The sequence below is a fragment of the Aulonocara stuartgranti genome (assembly GCF_965226115.1).
Source record: "Aulonocara stuartgranti genome assembly, chromosome: 20".
Lineage (NCBI taxonomy): Eukaryota > Metazoa > Chordata > Actinopteri > Cichliformes > Cichlidae > Aulonocara > Aulonocara stuartgranti.
Window position 1 is genome coordinate 34,273,825 of NC_138956.1, and position 20,994 is coordinate 34,294,818.

At 43.2% G+C, this 20,994-nt stretch overlaps 1 protein-coding gene across 2 annotated transcripts in view; it reads left to right on the forward strand.

The window, feature by feature from the left end:
• fgd1 (FYVE, RhoGEF and PH domain containing 1) overlaps positions 1-20,994 on the forward strand; it is a 43,192-nt gene that overhangs the window by 7,758 nt on the left and 14,440 nt on the right. Inside the window, exons 1-8 of one of the 2 annotated variants that reach the window (XM_082519559.1) lie at positions 8,112-8,413; positions 16,372-16,695; positions 16,781-16,979; positions 17,058-17,856; positions 19,285-19,374; positions 19,640-19,788; positions 19,868-20,024; positions 20,207-20,345. In XM_082519559.1, the coding sequence (XP_082375685.1) occupies positions 8,266-8,413; positions 16,372-16,695; positions 16,781-16,979; positions 17,058-17,856; positions 19,285-19,374; positions 19,640-19,788; positions 19,868-20,024; positions 20,207-20,345 (2,005 nt within the window). In that variant the 5' untranslated portion in view covers positions 8,112-8,265. Of the gene's footprint in view, positions 1-8,111; positions 8,414-16,371; positions 16,696-16,780; positions 16,980-17,057; positions 17,857-19,284; positions 19,375-19,639; positions 19,789-19,867; positions 20,025-20,206; positions 20,346-20,994 lie in introns of those variants that run through there. The other variant, XM_082519560.1, reaches the window with a different exon arrangement.

Below are 20,994 nucleotides of genomic sequence, written 5' to 3' on the forward strand. Positions count from 1 at the left end.
TGATAGGTGTAAAGTTAAAATGCTTGTCTGCAATGTTTGAGGGCCTTTTTAATACCAGGAACCAGCAAGACCTTCAAGGTACAAATGAAGTGTAAAGTCTAAAATGTTTGTCTGCATGGGTCTGAGTTTCCTTACTAGTGCACACATTTTCCTCTCAAGGTTTTTTTTTAATTATTGTTTTTAAACAGTCTCTAATTTTAGCGTGGGAAGCAGTGTGTGCCTCGTTTAGGCCTTCCTTACTTTGTGCCTTCGCCGCGGTTGTGAATGAGGCCCCTGCAGCTGATTTCCTCCATCAGCACGAGGATCAGTGGCGGCTGGAGAAGAGAAGCAGCTGATGTTACCTGCAGGCTTTAACGTGGACAGGAATAGTTCCTCCAGATATGAGGCTTTACACAGCAGACAGTGTTGGTGTCAGTATTACAGCTTGTGCGTGTTTAACATAGCTTAGTGCAAAGACTGGGAGCAGGAGGAAACTCCTAGCTTGGTTCTGTCCACTTCCTGCAGCATCACTGAACTGCTACTGACACTGAAGACTGCGGTTGATGTGCTGGAACGATTTCTTGTATAATGACGGATGGATACACTGAAGCTGGACCAGAATCAGCTGATTGGGGAAAGCTTGTTATATACACAGACAGATGAACATGTCGGTATGTGTCACATGCATGTTAGTAAGTGAAGACAGAGCAGTGATCTGTGTCCCTCTGCAGCTTCACTGCAGACAGTTTAAATGTTAAGCACGCCCCCCCCCTCCTGACATGCCTCACAACAGGACGTGTGCAGGCAGATATGAGCAGATATGAATGAAGAGCTGAAGGTTAAAAATACATCAAGTTCTGTGGGTGAATGGGAATGATAAATGTGTGTGTGTGTGTGTGTGTGTCGGTACAAGTAACTTTGCGGGGACCTATGTTAAGTTGATACCTTGTGGGGGACACAGCGTCTAGGCTTCACTCTGGGACGCTGTCTGAGGCTCTACACCTGGATTCAGGGTGGAAAACAGTTTCCTGGAAATGCATCATGACACTGCAAGTCCTCACACAGTTAAAATGAACGTTTTTATGAACCAACAAGAGTTGGTTAATGAAATACTGAAAGCTGCAGGTAGAACTGAGATTGATACGACAGTTTGTACTTTCTTTTGGTTTTTTTCTGTTTGTTTGTTTTTAGTGTTGCCTACAACTGTTTCTCCTGAAAAGAAAAAGAAAGTGATTATTTTGTCTGCTGCAAGCATGTGGGTGCTTTAAAGTACCAGGACACCCAGTTAGCATTAGAAACTCTACATGTATAAGACAAGAGTCCAAGTATATCTCCTTCACATCCTTAGTTGTCACAGTAGATTAGTGTAGATTTAGAGACTAAGACTCCTGGATCATTCTAATGTTAATAAAGCCACTTTCTTTCTTTAACACATATTGTGCAAAACCATGTACAGCATAAAACATGGACGTAACTTCCATGCTGAAAAAACCAAGCCAGTGCAGAAGTGCCTTACATCGTGATTCTGTATGAAAGCCACCAGACGAACCGGCTGTCGTTGCACAAAGACCTCTGGCTTTATAGAAGTCTAGTGGAAAACAGCTTTTAATTTTGACCTCTGTAAACACTTTCATGTTGAGTTTATGGGTTCAGTGACACATTTTGGGTCTCATTCAATAAATAAATAACTTAATTTTCTAAATATTAGTTATGCTAGGTTTCAGAATCGAGGATTATCTGTGGAATTACATGAAACTGCACAAGTTGTTAGCCAGTTTATGTGTCCAACATGGCTGTAACAGAAATGCTAATCTGAAGGCTTCTGAAAGCAATGGGTGACATCAAGGTAGCTACACCCATCTGTTGTACAGTCTGTGCACAGCAGTACTCTTAGCTTCATAAAAAGAAATCTAGAGCATCCATAACAGCTTCAAAATGTATATAATCTAAAAGTTGCTAAACTGAGGTCAAATAAAGCAGTTCTTTCATATTATATTGAGTTCATAGGTCTGCATACTCAGTGAACTAGACAAGTATTGCCCACAATTTTCAAGCAGTGACATTACATGCATTTTATTAAGTGAAATTTTAAGTGAAGCCAACTTCTAATTTTTTTAGTGTACTGTTAACATCATCAGTTATTTTTGCCTCTGCATGATTCTTCTGTTCCTCCACTTTAATGATTTTGTCAGATTTTAACTTTTCTGCTGATCACACACAGTTTGACGTGCAGAAACAAACTGTTCAGTTAAACAGGGAAAAAGGGACTTACTGTTGTTTCTATCAGTGTGGAAAACATTTTATGGTCTTTATTCAGTTTTACTTTTGTCTACTTTTAGTTCTGTGGTTGTTTTTTTTCCCCTCTGGCTTCTCAAGTTTCTACTTCATGCTTGTGCTGCTGGAACGTCCTCTGCTCTTTATTCTTTCATCTGCTCGTATTCTGGCTTTGGTATTTCTGCTGTTTCTATTGATTTTTGTCATTTTTTCATTTTTACTTTGAGCTTTTTTGTTGACACTGTTTCTATTTGTACTGTTACTTGTGCTGTTATTTTTGCTGATGTTTCTAATCTTTCCACATTTACTTCTACTGTTGTTATTGATTGTTACTTTTTTCTGCTGTTGTTTGCATTGTTTCTACTTATTTCCTGCTGTTTATCTTTCTTGCGCTGTTGTTTCTAATGTTTCTACTTATGTCTGATTGTGCTGTTTCTACTATTTCTACTTATATTTTATACTGTTTCTACTTATTGTTTTGTTTTTTTTGTAAATATATGTTTTATTAGAAGCAGGTATCGCAGTTGTTACAAATTAGTAGAACTTATGCCTCCTTTTTCTCTAAACAAAACAAGACAGACAAATAAACAAAGAAAAAAACCTCTATGGGCCCCAATCCCCCGACTGCCAAAAATTTATATTTACCCAAGATACGCAAATAAAGAGTGCCAAGTTAGTTCAAAAACTTTCACATTGTCATTCATGGTATATCTTATTTTTTCAAGGTGAAGAGTATTTGTGAGTTCTGCAAGCCACATCTTTAACACAGGAACCTCTTTGCCTTTCCAAAGCTGCAGGATCAATTTCTTTGCGATAATCAATGCATATGATATAAACCTTTTTTGAGAATGTTGTAAACTTTGTATTTCTTTGGAGATCCCAAAGAAAATTACTGTTGGATTTGGCTCAGTCTTGTTTTTAAGAATCTTAGACAGGTAGGTAGAAATGTCACACCAAAAACCCTGAAGCCTTGGACAGAGTGCAAAACTATGTAACAGATTTCCATAATGTATCATACATTTTTCACAGAGAGGAGAGCAGTCTGGGTACATTTTGTGAAGTCTTTCCCTTGAATAATGTAACCTATGTACAATTTTATACTGAATTAAACAGTGACGGGAATTAATAAAAGGCGTATTTATATTGCGTAACACCTCCTGCCAAAAATCTGTTTCTACTTATTGTGTTGTAATTTCTGCTTTTTATTTGTACCGTTTCTGTTTATTGTAATCTAGTATTTCTAAATGTATCAGCCTCGTGTTAAATCTAGTAATTTTGCTGTCATTTCATTTGATTTAGTATTTCTACTTTTATTTATGTTATCTGTCACTATTTGCTGTTATTTCTGTTTTTTTCTGCTATTTCTACTTTTTCTGTTGGTGATATTATTCCCGCTTTCTAGTATCTCTACTCTTAATTAAACAATTTCTATTGACTGCACTGCCATTTCAAGTGTTTCTACTTTTAGAAACTGTAGTGGTTCATGCTAGTTCACATCCGCCATCGACCAGTGTTACATATACCCCCCCTCACTTCCTGTCTGGCTCTTTACTTTCAGCTGTTTTAAAAAAGCACCCCCCCCCCCCAAAGAAAATAGAAATAAATAAGTGTGTCAGCTGTTCCATTGCTTGAGCTTTAAAGCAGCTGAATGCTCTCTGTCCATTCATCTGTCCTTGGGGGCATGGATGAGGGAACTGGAGTCTCTGTAGGTCACCGGGTCATCCACTGCTGCTGTGGGGGAGGGGAGGTGTGTTAGTGTGTGAGGTCAGAGGTCAGTCTGTAGCTTTATCTCCTCACTTGCCAGAAAATAACAGGGTGTGTTTGATTTTTTTTTTTTTTCTCCTCTCTGATGTGTGTTTGGGTGAATTTAATAATAATAATAATAGTAATGTAGGGGCGACCGTGGCTCAGGGGGTTGGGAAGCGTATCTGTAACCGGAAGGTCGCCGGTTCGATCCCCGGGCTCTCTGCCCTGGTCGTTGTGTCCTTGGGCAAGACACTTCACCTACCGCCTACTGGTGTGGGCCAGAGGGGCCGATGGCGCGATATGGCAGCCTCGCTTCTGTCAGTCTGCCCCAGGGCAGCTGTGGCTACAACCATAGCTGCCTCCACCAGTGAGTGAATGCGAGAGTGAATGAATAGTGGACCCTTTGGGTGCCTTGAAAAGCGCTATATAAATCCAATCCATTATTATGTGTGTTTGGGTGCATTTGTCTTTCAGTCTCCACAGACGGGTGGAGATTAACTGTCTCAAGGCACATTAACCTGAGGGTGTGTTTGATTTGTTACTCTAGAGCTGTGACTCTCCTCCTCTGTCCTCCTCAGTAAGTAGGGTGTGTTTGTTTTATGTAACACCGATGTGGGTGTGCTGTTTTAAGCTTAGTCCCAGAAGACCCGGGGGGTACATCCTTTTCGATCAGCCTGTTTGTCTGTCTGTGTGTCAGCAGCTTAATAACAGGGGTGTGTTTGTTTTTGTTTATCATCCAGTGACCTCGCTGTGGGGTTGAGTTAGATCAACTCTTTGTTGGTCAGGATTACTTGTTTTATTAAGCGAAAACAGACAGAGGAACAGGATGGAGGAATTTACTTCAAAAACATGCTAATTTCAGCTTGTTTTCTCCTCTCTGCAGCCCTTGTGGGTGCATACACTGAGTTGAGCTCTCAGTGATTCATTTCCTGTCCTCCCCCTCCTTCTTAAAGACAAACCTGGATAAAAAAAAAAAAAACAAAAAACAGAAGCAACCTACACTTTTTAGTTAAACTAGTTATGTTCAAAGTTTATGAGATGACAGCAGACTTAAATTTGCTGTCGTTTGGGGGGCGATGCATTTCCCAGGTGTTCTACCCAATTAGATTACAGATCATTTGTTTATGTATCCAATCAGCTGATCTGTACTTGAGCTTGCAAAGCTACATATCTTACATCGTACCTCGGCATAAAGGGATGCACATACATAAAGAGACTTGCAGTCACATAGAAACCACTGTTTCCATTGGTTACTACGTGAAGGGGTGTGTCTTAACACAAACCACAATTATTATTTTTTTGCCACCTAAACCTAAAAAAGTTTTTTTTTCTGCAAGTAAAAGTAAAAAGCAAATACATGATGACACCAAAGTGCAACACACACAAGACATTGATGGTTTTGTTTTTTTAAAGCTACTGCTTCCAATCCATCCAGCATCTTAATGTGCACTTTGTAGGTCTGCGAATCAGGACTTTTACTCTTCAGTGAATAATATTGACACAACAGTGTTGGTGCTACATCAGAGCACCACCACCAAAGGACACCTGGGCACATAAGGGTTAGGTGCAGGTATCTGTATTATGGACCAGGATGAGAATGCATTGGCAAATGAGGAGAGTCCACTACAACACAACATCTCTGGAAGCTCTTGAAAAATGTTAAGCTAGCTGCTGTTGATCTAAATCATCAAAACTTTAGCATCTTGTTGTAATGTAAAGATAAAGTTTAGAGGTGCTCTGAAAGTCTCTGGTGTCTCTCCAGACAGTGAAACTACGTGTGGTGGAAATGCTTGTTATTAATAAAAAATGTAAACACAAATTGATTTATGCAGTGAAAATGCCTCCATAAAACAAAATGTAGCATTTAAGGGTGAAATTACGTGACTTCCTCAGAATTCTTAAACACTGATGACATACTGGTCCATTAAATTAAAGTTAAGATGATGAATGTTTTTGGGTTTTTTTTTTTTGTTTTTTTGCCTGTCCCGTTTGGCTCTTTTGCATCAGAATTGTTGTCTAAAGGCAAAGAAAGATGCCCAACGGATTTACTTTACCAAACTGACCATCCCAGCCTTGCCGTAATGGTCCATTTGATTCACCTTTTATTGTTTATTTTATTTTCACTTACTGAATACGGGACAGACTTGACTGGGGGAAAGAAGGGGAGAAAGAAAGAGGGAAAGAGAAACAGCTTCACATTAATCTGAGTCAGTTTGTCTGTAGCCTCCGCTCCATAAACCCACGTGATCAGGCCTCGCCTGTCAATCAGTCTGATGTATTTACACATTTCACCAGAGGTGTGGACTCGAGTCACATGACTTGGACTCGAGTCAGACTCGAGTCATTAATTTTATGACTTTAGACTTGACTTGAAAAAATGTTCTAAGACTTGTGACTTGACTTGGACTTTTACACCAATGACTTGGGACTTGAATTGGACTTGAACCGGTTTACTTGAAAAGACTTGATATTTTACCCCAAATACAAAATCTAACATGCATATTATATAGAGATTGAAAATGTGACGTCATTCACGGGTAGAACCGCAAAGGATTCTGGGAACTCGTGGCAAGCGGTACTAGCGCACGCAGGCTTTCAATTAAAATCAGTTATACAGCGATAAAAAGAAACACAAGAAGCCGTTGTATTATTAACTGCAATAGCCGGTCGCATGACAGCCACGGGAAGCCGACGGGTAAAGAGATCGGTTGTTATCGGATTACGTCGTTGAAGAGAAATTGTTCAAGCCATGTTTCCAAAGTAACAAAGACGCGACGGATGGCCTGGATTGCAGCCATTCAAAGGTCAAATATAACGTCCCAGAACCCTCCAGCTCACAGGTTAGTCTGCTCCAAGCATTTACACAAAGGTCAGTGTTTTTTAGTAGTTAATACGTCACTTTCATAACATAACTGGTGATATAGGTTACAAGCAAGTCTGGCGCTGAACAGAAATTGTCGCGCTATGCTCCTTTGTTTATTGTGCATAAATAGTGAATTGTCCTGACACAATATTGCGTTTCGCTTCTGTTATTATGGTACATTGACAAAAACATATACTTTTATTCACAGGATAAAACAGTTGTTTTGTATCACTAATTGCCCAGTACGATTACAGCATACAATATTATTGTCACTGCTACATTTCTGTGATGCTACCAGAAATTATTTCCACTACTAATTAATTACCGTTGAGCTCAAAGGTCCTATTAATAAACGGTTAAGGAATGTGTATTTATGACGACGATTTGTGAGACTGGTAAACTTATGATACGTACGATGGTCTTTCGTTCTACACGGTGCATTTCAAGGTCCTGCACCCATCCGTCGGTAAACTGTACCTGGACTTGTTGCAGTGACCTGAAGTTACTAAACTTCATGAGTGTATGCACTCACTCCAAGAACCGTATGATTATAAATATGCATATAAATATGCTACGATGAGATAGCTGACTTCATCTAACTAGCAAATGTTGTCCAGGCTACGTTGGTGATACAGTTTTTTTAATGTGTATGATATTTTTGTCATGCGATTTTAAAGCCGGTCCTACAACCGCATCCAAGAATGACATGCAGCTTATCTCAGAAATGTCGGTGAAAATTATTCTTGGAGCTAGGTTTAATTGAGCTGCATTTTAAAGAGGTGCAGTTTCACAATTTGTGTATATTTTCTAAGTTCACTATTTTGTCATGTGTTGAGAAAAACACAGATTTTAAAATTACATGGTCTAATATTTACATTTAGCATAACTGCAACATTATTTTTTCGTTGTTTTTTTTTTTTTAAAGACTCGAAAGGACTTGAAATTCAAAGTTTCAGACTTGTGACTTGACTCGGACTTTTACACCAGTGACTTGAGACTCGACTCTGACTTGCCTGACATTACTTGAGACTTGACTTGAGACTTGAGGATAAAGACTTGAGACTTACTTGAGACTTGCAAAACAATGACTTGGTCCCACCTCTGCATTTCACTACCACCACCATCACACCCCCATCTCCCCCTCTCTGTATCTTCTTAATTTGTTGTCATGGAAACCAAAATGGAGGACTGAGAGCCCCCCCTCCCCCTTATCTCACTAGCTCTCTCCCCTCCTCCACTCGCTGTGCCGCCGCCCGCCGCTCACACACCGGGCAGCCCCCTGAATCAAACCGAGCGGATCTAACCTACTTATCCATCCCGAAGCAGCAGCCTGCAGGTCTGCGGTCGGTCCGGACCGTCGGTGTGTCTGTGAGTCCGAGCCGGTCCGGTGGGTTCCCGTGTGTATGTGCGTGCGTGTGCGTGGCTCTGACCCGGTTTCTTCGGCTGCTGTGGACCGGGAGAGCCGCTCTCTCCCCGCACCAACATTTTCTTTAATGACCGGATTTGTGTTTTGCTGCGCGATGTACATGGACAGAAGCAGCCTGACCAGGGGTGAGTCTCCGGCAGCATCACATACATCTGCACCGCGTGCACACACACTCCATATACCTGCTGACAGGCGTTGCACGGGCTCGCGCGCACACGCACGGCTGCAGCCTCGCCGTGCTCGGCGCGTCCCGTTTGCCTTTATTTTATTCGGATAAATATTTTTTTTACATCACTAGAATAATCCTGATGATGGGGGAGGTGGGGGTGGGGGAGGGTGTTTGGGGGTGACATACGCGCGCTCACTCCGGCTGTCGTGCACGCGCACACACTGACCGACATCTCGCTGCAGTGAATGTAGGCTAGTATGGCTGCATGATACTGCGTCTGCCAGATGTGAGGCTGCTGCTGCTCTCAGCTCAGCTGAAACAGGCTTCATTCATGTGTCGATATCCGACACATGTCATCTGATCGATTCTCTGCTTTATTCCATCATCACTCACACTGAATCAGAAACATCAGACAGACAGGAACCAATGAGGAGGCTCCATCACAGCCAGTCCATCACAGCCAGACTCGCTGTGTGTGTGTGTGTGTGTGTGTGTGTGTGTGTGTGTGTGTGTGTGTGAGATTTATTGATGGGCTCCTGATCCATCGATGTTAAATGTGGCTGTTCATCCCAGGCTGATGTGGCTGCACAGCAGGATGGAGATGGTGTGATCTGAGTTTCTGTCTGAGCTGGTTTGTTTCTGCAGACAGACGCGGACACACCCCCTCCACACACACACACACACACTGAGCCTCATAGTGGTAAAATGATGAAGGTGAATTCAGCAGAATGGGCAGGTCGAGCATTAAATGTTCCTAAAGCTCTGTGCGACACGTCCCCAATATTATTGTTATCCATTTATTCTTTAAATGATACCTCTATGAGTTCCTTACATTTCATATCATTTAGAAAGCTTGTGTTAAGTCTCAAGAATGCATTTTTTCTCTTTATTACCCCAAAATGAAGTTAAATAAACAGCTGAGTGGTTCAATAGGTCTCCAGCCTGAATACAGCAGTCTTTGATCGTCTGTCTATGAGTTAATAATGAATCCATCATTCCCAGTTCACTTCACATTTTTTAGAGTTGTCCAGGCATTTGGAGAGAGTCTCTTAAGAGTTGTATTTAATATGAATATTCCAATTTCCAACACATATTAGAACTCCCAGGGCCTCTGATGCGATCAAATTAAACACCTATGGAATGACAGAACTGCCCTGGACTGAATCCGAGTGCGATTTCCTGGTGATCAAGGCATCCAGCATCCCTATGAATCGCTGACTTAAATGACTAGAAACTTTAGTCTGTTTGAAATTATGCCACACCCCAAATTACATGGAGCTTCAGTCATCTATGTGCTTGATTTTGCATTTGAATTGTTTGTTTGTTTTAAAAAACCTTGCCAGCAATAAGCGAAACCTGTTAAAGAGCCTCACCAGTCTCCATAATAACCATAAGACTCGTAGGGATGACTTGAAACCCACACTGACCTCCAGAGCCCCCATCTTTGCTCAGGTGTGGGTTCCCTACTAATCAGAAGGTTGGTGGTACGATCCCAGGCTCCTGTTTGGTTGTGTGCCGATGGTCTGTAGGTGCGCTGCAGAGCTTTGCGGCCGCCCTCTATATGATGTATTTGCATTTTGTCTGAAGGGGGCAGTGCCAAAAATACGTGGGCTGCTCGAGGTTATCTTTGTGCTGCTGTTGCTCCTCTAGCTCGCCCTGCTGCTGAGACAGGAGTCTGACATAGACGAAGAACTTCTGCGTTAAAACTGAAAACCGTCTTTCTTTTGTAGCCATTTTGTGATGGGTTTCTTCCTCGTTGTAGTCACCTGCTGTTGTTCCCTTTCTTGTTCCAACTTTTCATACAATCATCGCTCCACCTACACGTTGCTCACTGACGTCAGGCTCCACACTGTTGGCTTTTTGAAGGACTTCACCCAAGTTTGTCTCTCTTGTCTCTTTGTTTGTTGAATTCCCACCAGCGCTCTCTCGCTGAGTAGCCAGCGAGCACAAAAGTATGAGCAGGAATCAGCTTTCAGACCATTCTCATTCCCAGGACATCAAATACTGCAGTTTTGTCACTGTTGGCATCTCAGAGAAACCAAAAGGTTTCCTGTGGGGTTGATGTGCGATGCACCAGGTTACACCGATGATGGCATTGGGCTCTCAGTCCTAACCAATAATTATAAAGAAACTGTTGGCTTCTCATTAGGTATTATTTTCTATAACCAAGTAGTTTTCAGTTCTCTAACCAAAAACCTCCTTGTGATTGTTTTGGCTCTAACAGATTCCCTGCAGTTTGTGTTGAAGTTGCCAACTTGTCACAGAGCGGTAGTGAAACTTTGAATTAAAGATGGCCTCCATTTCCGGTTTGTTTCGTACCTTTTGCTGTTTCACCTCTGCTTGGTAGACAACTACCGACAACCACGACAGTTTGCTAGTGAGCAAAGCAGCGAGGTTTTCGGCGAATCGTCCTCATTGTGCCCGGTTTTGAGTAATTGCCACCGACCTCCAGCAGCCACTTGTCAGACAGTTGGGTAAAACAGTTTTTTCCCTAGTGGCTGGCATTGCCAGCGGCTTTCCAACCACGCTCTTGGCCTGTGTTGCAACTAGGTGCCAACCTTCGGCGTACCATATTGTCACATCTAGCTTTAAAGAGTCCATATCCCTGAAAAAAACGTCAGTTTTGGATGCTTTGCCCTGTTTTAGGGTTCTGGTCTGAAACATCACTCCAGACATGGATTATAAAACATCTCTGCTGTTAAAGGTTTTATTAAGGTGTCAAGCTTGGCTTGGAATATGGAGGATTTGGGTAGATGACAACAAACTGCTGCTCTTCCTAAATATGTTACTAAACAAAGGTGTACTTGGTTTTAGACAGGGAGGGTATATATTTAGATATGATTTTTATGATCACGGCGAGGTGGATGTTCCTTTGGATTTTTACAGGGCTATATTTGTAAATGTTCAAAGTCAAATGAAGGAGCTTGAAGAGTAAAAATATACATCAGTTCAATCCAACCAATGAAAACAACGACACGAGTAACTCAAAAGAACGCCGCAGCAGAACATGAAACTCGGCAGACGGATGCGTGAGCTTCATTTAAAATGGAAACTGAGGATTTTGTGTCTCACTGTTCACATGTCAAAAAGTATCAACAGTGCTGAAAAAAAGATGACCTACAAACCCGTTAATCAGCTTACAGACCCACCTGTCTCTGACCAGCTGTGAGTGATGATAGACTGACCTGTAAAGCTTTTCTCCAGCAGCTGACCTACCTGCACACACAACTCACAGACCAAACCCTTACAAGGATTAAGCAACTGGGGGTGGCGTGGTGGCGAGCACTGTTGCCTCAAAGCAAGAAGGTCCGGGTTTTGAATTTGCATGTTCTCCTCGTTACTGCATGGATTGTCTCCAGGTACTCTGGGTTCCTCCCACTGTCCAAAGACATGCAAGAAGGTAGACACCTTTTCCTATCTTGAGTCTTGCCTCATGACAGCAGGGATACGCTCGATCCAAACTTGGATTAGATAAGAGAAAGAAAAGAGATGGATTACAATATACTGGCTATCAGCTTCTGGCTGAGTCTGTCAATGCTTGTTTTTATTGATTGGGTGGCTGGGAGGGAGGGAGGGAAGGCATGTTTACTAATCTGGAGGTTCAACTCCTTGAGAATTTAACTCTGATTACCAAATGTAGTGCAGTCTGAGGATGTTCACGGGTAGCGACCCATAGCCAAAAGGTTCACAAATAATTTCAGTAATAAAGTCAATTATATTTGTATCTGCATGAGCTCTGCACTGTGACTATGCCAAGGCTGCGCTGGTCCATTGTGGTGAAGAGGGGCTTGTGTAAGGATGAAGGCGAGCTACACTCACCGATGGCCTTGAAAGAAAAATATCTGTGATAAAAGCGGCAGAAACGAGCCTGAAGAAACCCGGGAAGACTGAGGGTGTTGGCAGGTCTGAGTGAGGAGCAAAATCAAGGCGTGAACGTCGGTGGACAGCAGAATGTTACCAATCGGTTAGTCAGGACCTTTTCATGAAGCCTCGAGCTGAAGTCTTCTCTGTCTTCTTATTGTTTTAAACCTTGATGTGATGAGCAAGGGGCGGAGCTAACTGAGAGAGAGAGAGGGTACTAGGTGACTGAAAGTCATTACCCAATCAGTCATTAGCACATCCTGGATAATGTTTTAACTCTTAGAATGACCATAATTTATAAAATAGGCTGAATGTTTTGTTGAGTATGACCTGAAACCCACGACTGGGCCCAATTAAAGTTTGATTTCTGTGGTGAAATCGTGGATTCATGAGGTCAGAGAGTGACTTCCAAGGCGTCATCCAAACATGGTGGCCACGCCTAAGGTGCTGCCCCACTACCTAGACGACCGGAGACTGAAACCAGGACAGAAACACCTACAGACCAAATTGTGCCAAATAGTTCAGCTTTTTAAAAAATCCCCAAAACTAGAACCTTCTTAGTCAAAGAAATTCACTGCAGCAGAGGCATCGTTAGACGGAGCGCTCCAAGAGTTTTGAAGGAACTTCAAAAGGAGAAGAAAATCTTATGAACTTTTTTGGCTGGTCGTGGAGTTTGTATGTGCAGGTGAGCGCTGAAGTTTAACTTAACTGAGCTAACGCTTCAACATATTTGCCCAGATTGGTGCCCTGAGGTGTTCAAAATGGCAGCCAAGTGGCGAGGCTTGCTTCTAGAAGGACTTTGACTGTAGGTCAAAATCGCGTAAAAGGTTTGTTGAACTCCCTCAACGATGAGCGGAACATCGGGATCGTTTCAAACAGGAAGTTGTTGCCGATGTTGGAGGGAATTGTGGGAAATGGTGTGTGTGGTCAGTTTAGCCTGAAGTAAATCTTTTCCAGTCTGTTGATTTAATGACTGCTGCTCTTAACGGTGCTTTCTAAACAACTGAGACGCCATCTGCTCCACATCAGCATGCTGATGTTTTCCCATGACCTCCCATCACGTTCACATCTGCACACACACTCCCTGCCGTATATAACTTAATTACTGTGTGTACTGCACACACTCACAGCTCCTGCAACTCATAATTTTGCTGCTCTGCTTTCAGAGATTTCATCTGAGAAACGTAACGTCATCTTAAAAGTCCGCAGGCCGGGTGTAGATCTCCATCACAGGCCACTCTGTTCACTCAAACGGCTAATTTTGTATGCTAACTTTAATTTCGTGCTCCACTGAAATATTAAACAATTTATTCATTGGGTAAATATTCAGCTTTAGAGACTTTAGAGATCTTAGAGACCTTTTTTTTTTTTTTTAAATCCGGGAGGAAACAAAAATGTGGAATTGCTCAACAAACCCACATGCTCTGCAGGAATGCATCAGTCATACCACATACAAATCTCTAAGTCTAGACTTTGGGCTGTATAAAAAAACGGATGTTTACTCTAGGGAGGGGGGATTTCAATCATAAATACTGTTCAATATTTGCTGGAAACTATTGGACTTTCCTTTAGTCGCCCTGTTGTAGCAGACTTATGTTAGATGTACCCATCAGTGTTTGGACTCGACCACGTTTTTGCTTATTTTTGAGGCTTTTTAGATGTAGAAGTCTTTGATTGGTTCTCTTGTTTCTACTGTAGCATCTCTGTGCACCACACTGGTCTGGTGATTGGCAGCTGTATAGACAGTGTAAAAGATGGATGTAGCCGTTGTGACCCAACGGTTTCTGAAGTCCTGTTATGAAGCCTTGAGCTGAGTGTTTTCACCATCGCCTTCTTGGTGTTTTGAAACGGGATGTAACAACCTATGAAACGGCTTCTCATTCAGAGGTTGTTAGCCAATGAGGATCCTCCTTTCTGACTCTTTACGTTATGAAAATGTACAACATAGACTTAATATAAATAGACTTTGTGACTGAGGTCAGAGCAAAGAGCTGTTTAACAGCAGACTTTTATAGGACCGGAAATCTTCTGCCATCCACAGCTATCGCCCCCTGGTGGCTGTTTAATAGACTGCAGGTTTAAGGCGCTTCACCACTGGCTTCACTTTTAAGTGACGGCAGCTGTCCATCTTTATGCTTTCTTTGAGTTGTTAACATGTTTTTATTTCAGCTGTTTAATAGTAATGTAGAGGTTTACACAGTGACCTAAACGGTAAAAGATCTCAGAGCTCCGATCCTGGTGGGAAACATGAAACTTTTCAGATCGCATCATGAAGGACATCTGGCATAAAAATCTGCAAAATCAAACATGCTGAGCTACCCACCATGGCGACTCTTTGTTAATCAGGCAGCAGCTGAAAGTCCTTTATGTTATACTACATCCTGCCAAACCCTGCCAGACAAGTTTTTTAAGATGATGAATAATTTAAAGACTGTTTGTAATTATGAAATTCATGACCAGCTGTGCTGTCAGCCACTGGTCACTGAGGTTTTACCATTTCACCATCATGACATTTTAAAACTAGAAGGGACAAGCAAGGGGTGGATGTGACTGAGAAAGTAAGCGACACTGCAATCAATCACTATTGCAAGTTAGCACCACCCTAAAGCAAAACTTGTTGACCTTCTATTTCAGTCTCAACTGGTCCATAACTTACAAAACGAGCATTGTGTTCTGTTTAATAAGACTTTAAACTCACGATTGAGGCTGTAAAGTCACCCGGAGAGTGTTTAGTGAGCTCGTAAATCAAAAGAGCAGAAGGGTCGTTTTCTCATAGAGGCAACACAACTGGGTTTGTTTTTGCAGACAGAGAATACGCCTCCCTATAGACACATCCACACTGGCTTCACTATTCAGACCTGGAAGTAAGGATAACTGGACCAATTTATATAAAGCATGAGGTAATTAGTTCAATATCCCAAATATTACTTTACAACATAAAGTAAGTATTTAGAAAAGACTTAACCCTTGGGTAGACCTGGTTTCTACTAAGGACTCATTATTTAACATCAAATAGATTTCTGTGGATATCCTTTTTTACACACTTTTCCTTTTTCTTCTGGTCGTTTATTATGCACAGCCGGGTGACACTGCATCACTTCCCTGAGAAAGCTGCATGGACACACCATGGCGACACGGAGAGAGTCAAGCCTGAACAACCCATCGGTTTCCTTTGTTATCGCCAATCAAGTTCACTGTTGACCATCAGGAAATGTGTCTGTTGCTAAAGGGCAGCAGTCACTATTGGCTCTGACACAGAAACATTAAGATGATTTGCATGAAATAAGCAAACAGAAACAAGAACAAACAAACAGAATAAATCTGTTTGTGCACAAAGCTAAAAATGAAATAAATTAACTGCAGGACAAAGAAACATGAGGTCAAGTCATCGTCAAAGGCTGGAGAAGAGAAGTCATAAATACACTTTGATAAAACAGCAATAAAACCATCAAGGCACAAGCAGGGCCACCAAGGCCAGTGCCCTATTTCACAAATTATAAAGAGTGCGGTCCAGTATTTATGACTTCTTTTCTTTATGGAATAATTAATGGAATACAAAAACAATATAAAAAGTCAATAAAAACACCCCGTCTGAGGAATGTGGATCTATAAAACAAGAGCCAACAATACTATGAAAAATATAAACCACATTTAAAATACTGAAAATCAAAGGTTCAAAGACACAGTTGTGGAACATAAAAGCCAGAAAAAGAAAGTGAAAAGCAAAATAAGTGAAACACACAAACACATTCGGCTGAGTCAGTCCCGTCTCCTCGCTTCTTTGGAAGTTAACAAATCTAATAAAGAAAGTTTTTTGGCTTTGATTGAATACGAAGGCTGTTAGTGTGTGAAGGACAGCTGAAGTAAAAGCTCCTGAAAACAAAGAGCAGCAGAGAAAATGTCTCCTGGATTTAGAGGAAACCTGCCGAGAGTTTGATGAAGCTTCAGGATCTGCAGACAGAAAGCCTAACCAAAATCCCTTTTTTACAAATATTTTTAGCTAACAACCTAACACAAACCCTTGTATATTTTTACCTGTCCCCTCCTCCTCAGGTCCCTCCTCCTCCTCCAGTCCCAGCTTGCTGACTAAGAGCCTCTCTCTGGAGCCGTCCTGCTCACCGTGCGGCCACCTGGGGGCGCTGGATGCCGACTCTTCGCAGCAGCCGAGCTCTGACCCGGGGCCGAGCTCTGACCCGGGGCCAAGCTCTTCCACATCAGGTCCCGCCTCCTTGGAGGGAGGGGCAGAGCTAGCAGAACGCCGTGGCTCTGCGAATGGGCTCCTGCTGGTGAATGACACGGGGCCGCCGGAGCTGCCAGCTACCACAATTACACCACCGAGCAAGAGCAGGCCGCCGCTGCCGGGACCTAAACCTCAGGGTAAGAATTTGATTCACTTTTTTTTTTTTTTTTTTTTTAACACATCCATGAGGTCATCGCTCACCTGTAACTCCGCCTTCCACAGTGCCACCGAAACCCCCCCACCTCCAGCAGCAGACAGGGGTTTCCAGGCCGCGCCCCCGAGCACCAGAAAAGCCCCTCCCACCTACACCCCCCTGCAAACCCCTCCCAGCGGACCCTCGGGCAGGCCGACCTCCACCTATTCGTGCAGACGGCACCGCCTCCCCCACCTGTGTCTTGTCACTCATCGAGAAGTTTGAGCGGTGAGTTCTGATTGGTTAAGGAGGAGTGATGTCATTATATGAGTCTTTTCTGTTTGTTTATTGTTTGTTTGTTTACAGGGAACAGATCATTGTGGTTCCTGACATCACCGGTGGGGCGCTGTGTCCCCGCCTCTCCGACCCCCCCTCCTCTCTGTCATCCTCCCGACCTTCATCACCAGCATCATCACTGGCCCCGCCCCTCCCTGAAGAGGAGCCGTCCTGTGAGCTCACGAGCCACGACGACATCACACAGGGGGATGAGGGTGGGCCTGAGGGTGAGGATGAGGGGGGAGTGGGTGATCTACCTGATGAGGAAGATGACAATAATGGCGATGACGTTGATGACGATGAAGACGATGATGATGAAGAGCTGGCGGCTGCTTGCCGGGACGATCACCATCACAAGCGTCTGTCCATGGAGTCGGGTTACAGCCCCTCAGAGAAACATGTAGAGGATGATGTGGTTGCCGTGGAAATGAGGGAGCAGCAGCTGCAGCCGGCACTGCTTGACCAATCAGAGTTGCCCTCCGAGCGTCTGTCCCTCCCCTCCTCGCAGACGGACGGCAAGCTGGCCAATCGAGACAGCGGCATCGACAGCATCAGCTCTCCCTCGCACAGCGAGGAGCTCTGCTTCGCGGGTGTGGATGATGGGGGCGTGGCCTATCAGTGCAGCCCCGCCCTTTTGCCCAGACTCTCCAGCTCATCCTCGTATGCTGGGGAGGGAGGTGAGGGGGAGGGGGAAGAGGGGGACCCGAGGGCAGGTGCGAGGCGGAGGAGGGAGTTTTCAGAGGAGGGAGACAGCGACCTGGAGGAGGAGGAGGCGGAGCTAACTCTGGTGCTGGCCCCTCCCAAGACAGACCGACAGGACTCTGCTGAGGTGAGGATTCAGGTGGTCTAACCATGTGGTCTACATCCTCAGGCTGATGTTCGTGAGCCGTTACACATCTGTAATTTCGTTTTGGATGAAACTGAAAATGGTTACAAAAAGATGGGTTTTAGAACAGACGCTTTCACTTTTCATGGAAATAACTGTTCCACCAATAGGAATCTTGGACAACATGTGGGAGTTTAAAGAGGTCGACAGGGGTCAATAAATACACAGAGGAGATTGATCTGGAAAACACGGGGCTATGTTTCAGGTTCATGTGCAGGCCCGCGTCCTCATACAGATGTTTTACATGATCGACGCAGCTGCAGGCTTCAAACACTGGTTTGTGTTGAATATCTGCATTTAGACTCTTTATTAAAGTAATAGTACAGGATCAAAATATAAATATAATATAAGTATTAATATAATGCATATAAAAACACGGGAAAATATAACATAATAAATTATATTATTATAATAAGTATTTCTAATGCATTCAATTCTGGTTATGATCTCACTTACTTACGCTACTAAAAACCCACCAATGGGTGGTTTTTTCCACACCTGCTTTAGTTTAGTTACAGTTGAGAATATATTTAAATATGAGAACAAATTTAATTACTAACGGTGTGAACCATTAGAAGCGCAATAGGAAGAACAGATGTAATGACAACAATGTCCTGTATGTGGTTCGGCTCATATCATCACCAAATATTTATGGTAACTATTATTATATCTGTGTTTTCTGTTACCACAACAACCCCCAGCCGGTCGCGGCAGATAGCCGCCCCTCCCTGAGCCTGGTTCTGCCTGAGGTTTCTTCCTGTTAAAAGGGAGTTTTTCCTTCCCACTGTCGCCAAAGTGGTTGCTGATTGGGGGTCGTCTGATTGTTGAGTTTCTCTGTAATACTGTAGGTTCCCTTACATTACACTATTAAGCGCCTTGAGGTGACTGTTGTTGTGATTTAAAACTGAATTGAATTGTTATTGGTAAGCAGGGATCTATAAATCATAAGCCTAAGTGGCTGAATTAGTGCTAAATATGTTAAAAATGATTTGGGGTGTTTACAACTGAATGGAAATCAAAGGCAGTCACACTGTTTGCAAATACACAGAAAAAGAAACTACTTTTATTTGAAGTAAATATTTGAATGTATGAATCTTGGTATCCTAAGTAGTTTATAGGTTTCAAGGTCGTTGAGTAGTATTTAGAGCATTACAGTCATAGTAATGCTACCGTCTTTATTGTATGATGCCATCCATAATAATTCAACATCGTTATTATATCTATGTCCTAAACCTAGCTATATCGTTTAATGTTATAATAATGATAATAACAATGCGAATGAATGAAAACTCTCCAGGTTTGGGCGTTTTTGCCTTTAAAAGAGGAAAATATTTACTGTGCACTCACTCGTTTAACTGTCTCTGTGTCCAGATGTCTGTCCAGCAGAGGGTCTTCAACATCGCCAATGAGCTGCTGCACACAGAGATTGCCTACGTCTCAAAGCTCCACCTGCTGGACCAGGTGAGTCGAGAGTGAGTCTCCTCAGCCTGTGAGCCAATAGGAAGAGGAGCTGCCCACCACACTAGGCTTAGCTTACCTAGCTGTCAGTCGCTCGCAGGTCGTCTCCTCCTGGTAGAATCAGTTTGTCTGTTAGCCGACTTTCACGTCACTGAGCTGTCACTGTTGCCATGGAAACCCCACAGTATTCCCACTGCAGGCTTGGCGGGTGTGAACTTTTTCCTGTTGTGAGAAATATCAGCCCGACTGAAGCCATCTCCTCCCACAGGTTTTCTGTGCCAGACTCCTGGAGGAGGCTCGGTCTCGCTCCTCCTTCCCCTGTGATGTCGTTCTGGGGATCTTCTCCAACATCTGCTCAATCTACTGTTTCCACCAGCAGTTCCTGCTGCCGGCGCTGCAGAAACGCATGGAGGAGTGGTGAGCCTCCATCTCCTCTTCCTCTTCTCCTGCTCCTCCTCAGGAGCTCCTCTCACTCCCTTCCTCTTTGTTCCCACAGGGACTTAAACCCGCGGATCGGTGACATCTTACAGAAGCTGGCCCCCTTCCTGAAGATGTACGGCGAGTACGTGAAGAACTTTGACCGAGCCATGGAGCTGGTGAACATCTGGATGGAGAGATCGACTCAGTTCAAGACCATCGTTCAGGAGATACAGGTACATAATCCAAATCTTTACAGGACATAAATGATCTGCTGCTGACGGCTCTGCACCAGATACCACAGGGACCTTCAGAGGTCTGCAGCCTCCAGGCTGCTCAGGGCGTCCTGTTTTGGCTCATTAGTTTAAGATCATCACACGTTGTTGTGTACAAACGTGTGCTTGATGTTTCTGTGCAGAGGGAGGAGCGCTGTGGGAACCTGACTCTGCAGCACCACATGTTGGAGCCGGTTCAGAGGATTCCTCGCTATGAGCTGCTGCTCAAAGATTACCTCCACAGGCTGCCAGAGGACGCCCCGGACTACAGGGACGCCCAGAGTATGAAAACAAACGCACAAAAACACGACTGCCTTGAGTTCTCTAGGCCACCAAATAGTGTCAACCGTGCATTATTAATAGAATCTAGACAAAAATATATTGTATTTTCTTTAGTTTACTATTATCATTGCCTGTTATTCTGTTATATATTAAAGTCCTTAACCTGTAGAAACAGAAATTCTCTGCTAGAAACGAGATGAAAAGGATAACTGAATTTATGAGTAGGAAAAATGAACCACTTTAATATGTGGAGGAAATCACAGCTACCCACGAGCAGGATGCAGCACCTCAACAAAAGTGTAAAAAAAAAAAAAGAAAAGCAATTGTCAGCAGCTCTCTGACTGAGTGCATCATCTGCTGGGGAATTTGGTTAATGTGGTGCAAAACAAGCTAAACAGACACTTCAGGAAGCCTGATATAACTGATGTGATGGAGCTTCCTGCAAAGCCCAAACCCACAAGACGATACAATCAAAAGAACTGTCAACATGCCAGACGGCGTATCTGATTACAGGTGTGTCTTTAAACGTCAGCTTTGTTTTTGAGCACAAAATATTTTAAAAACACTGGTTTAGGCTAAAAATGAGAGCTCGGACATGTTCCAGGCTCTAGTCTTGAAATGTTCTTCGATTATAAAACAGAGACACTTG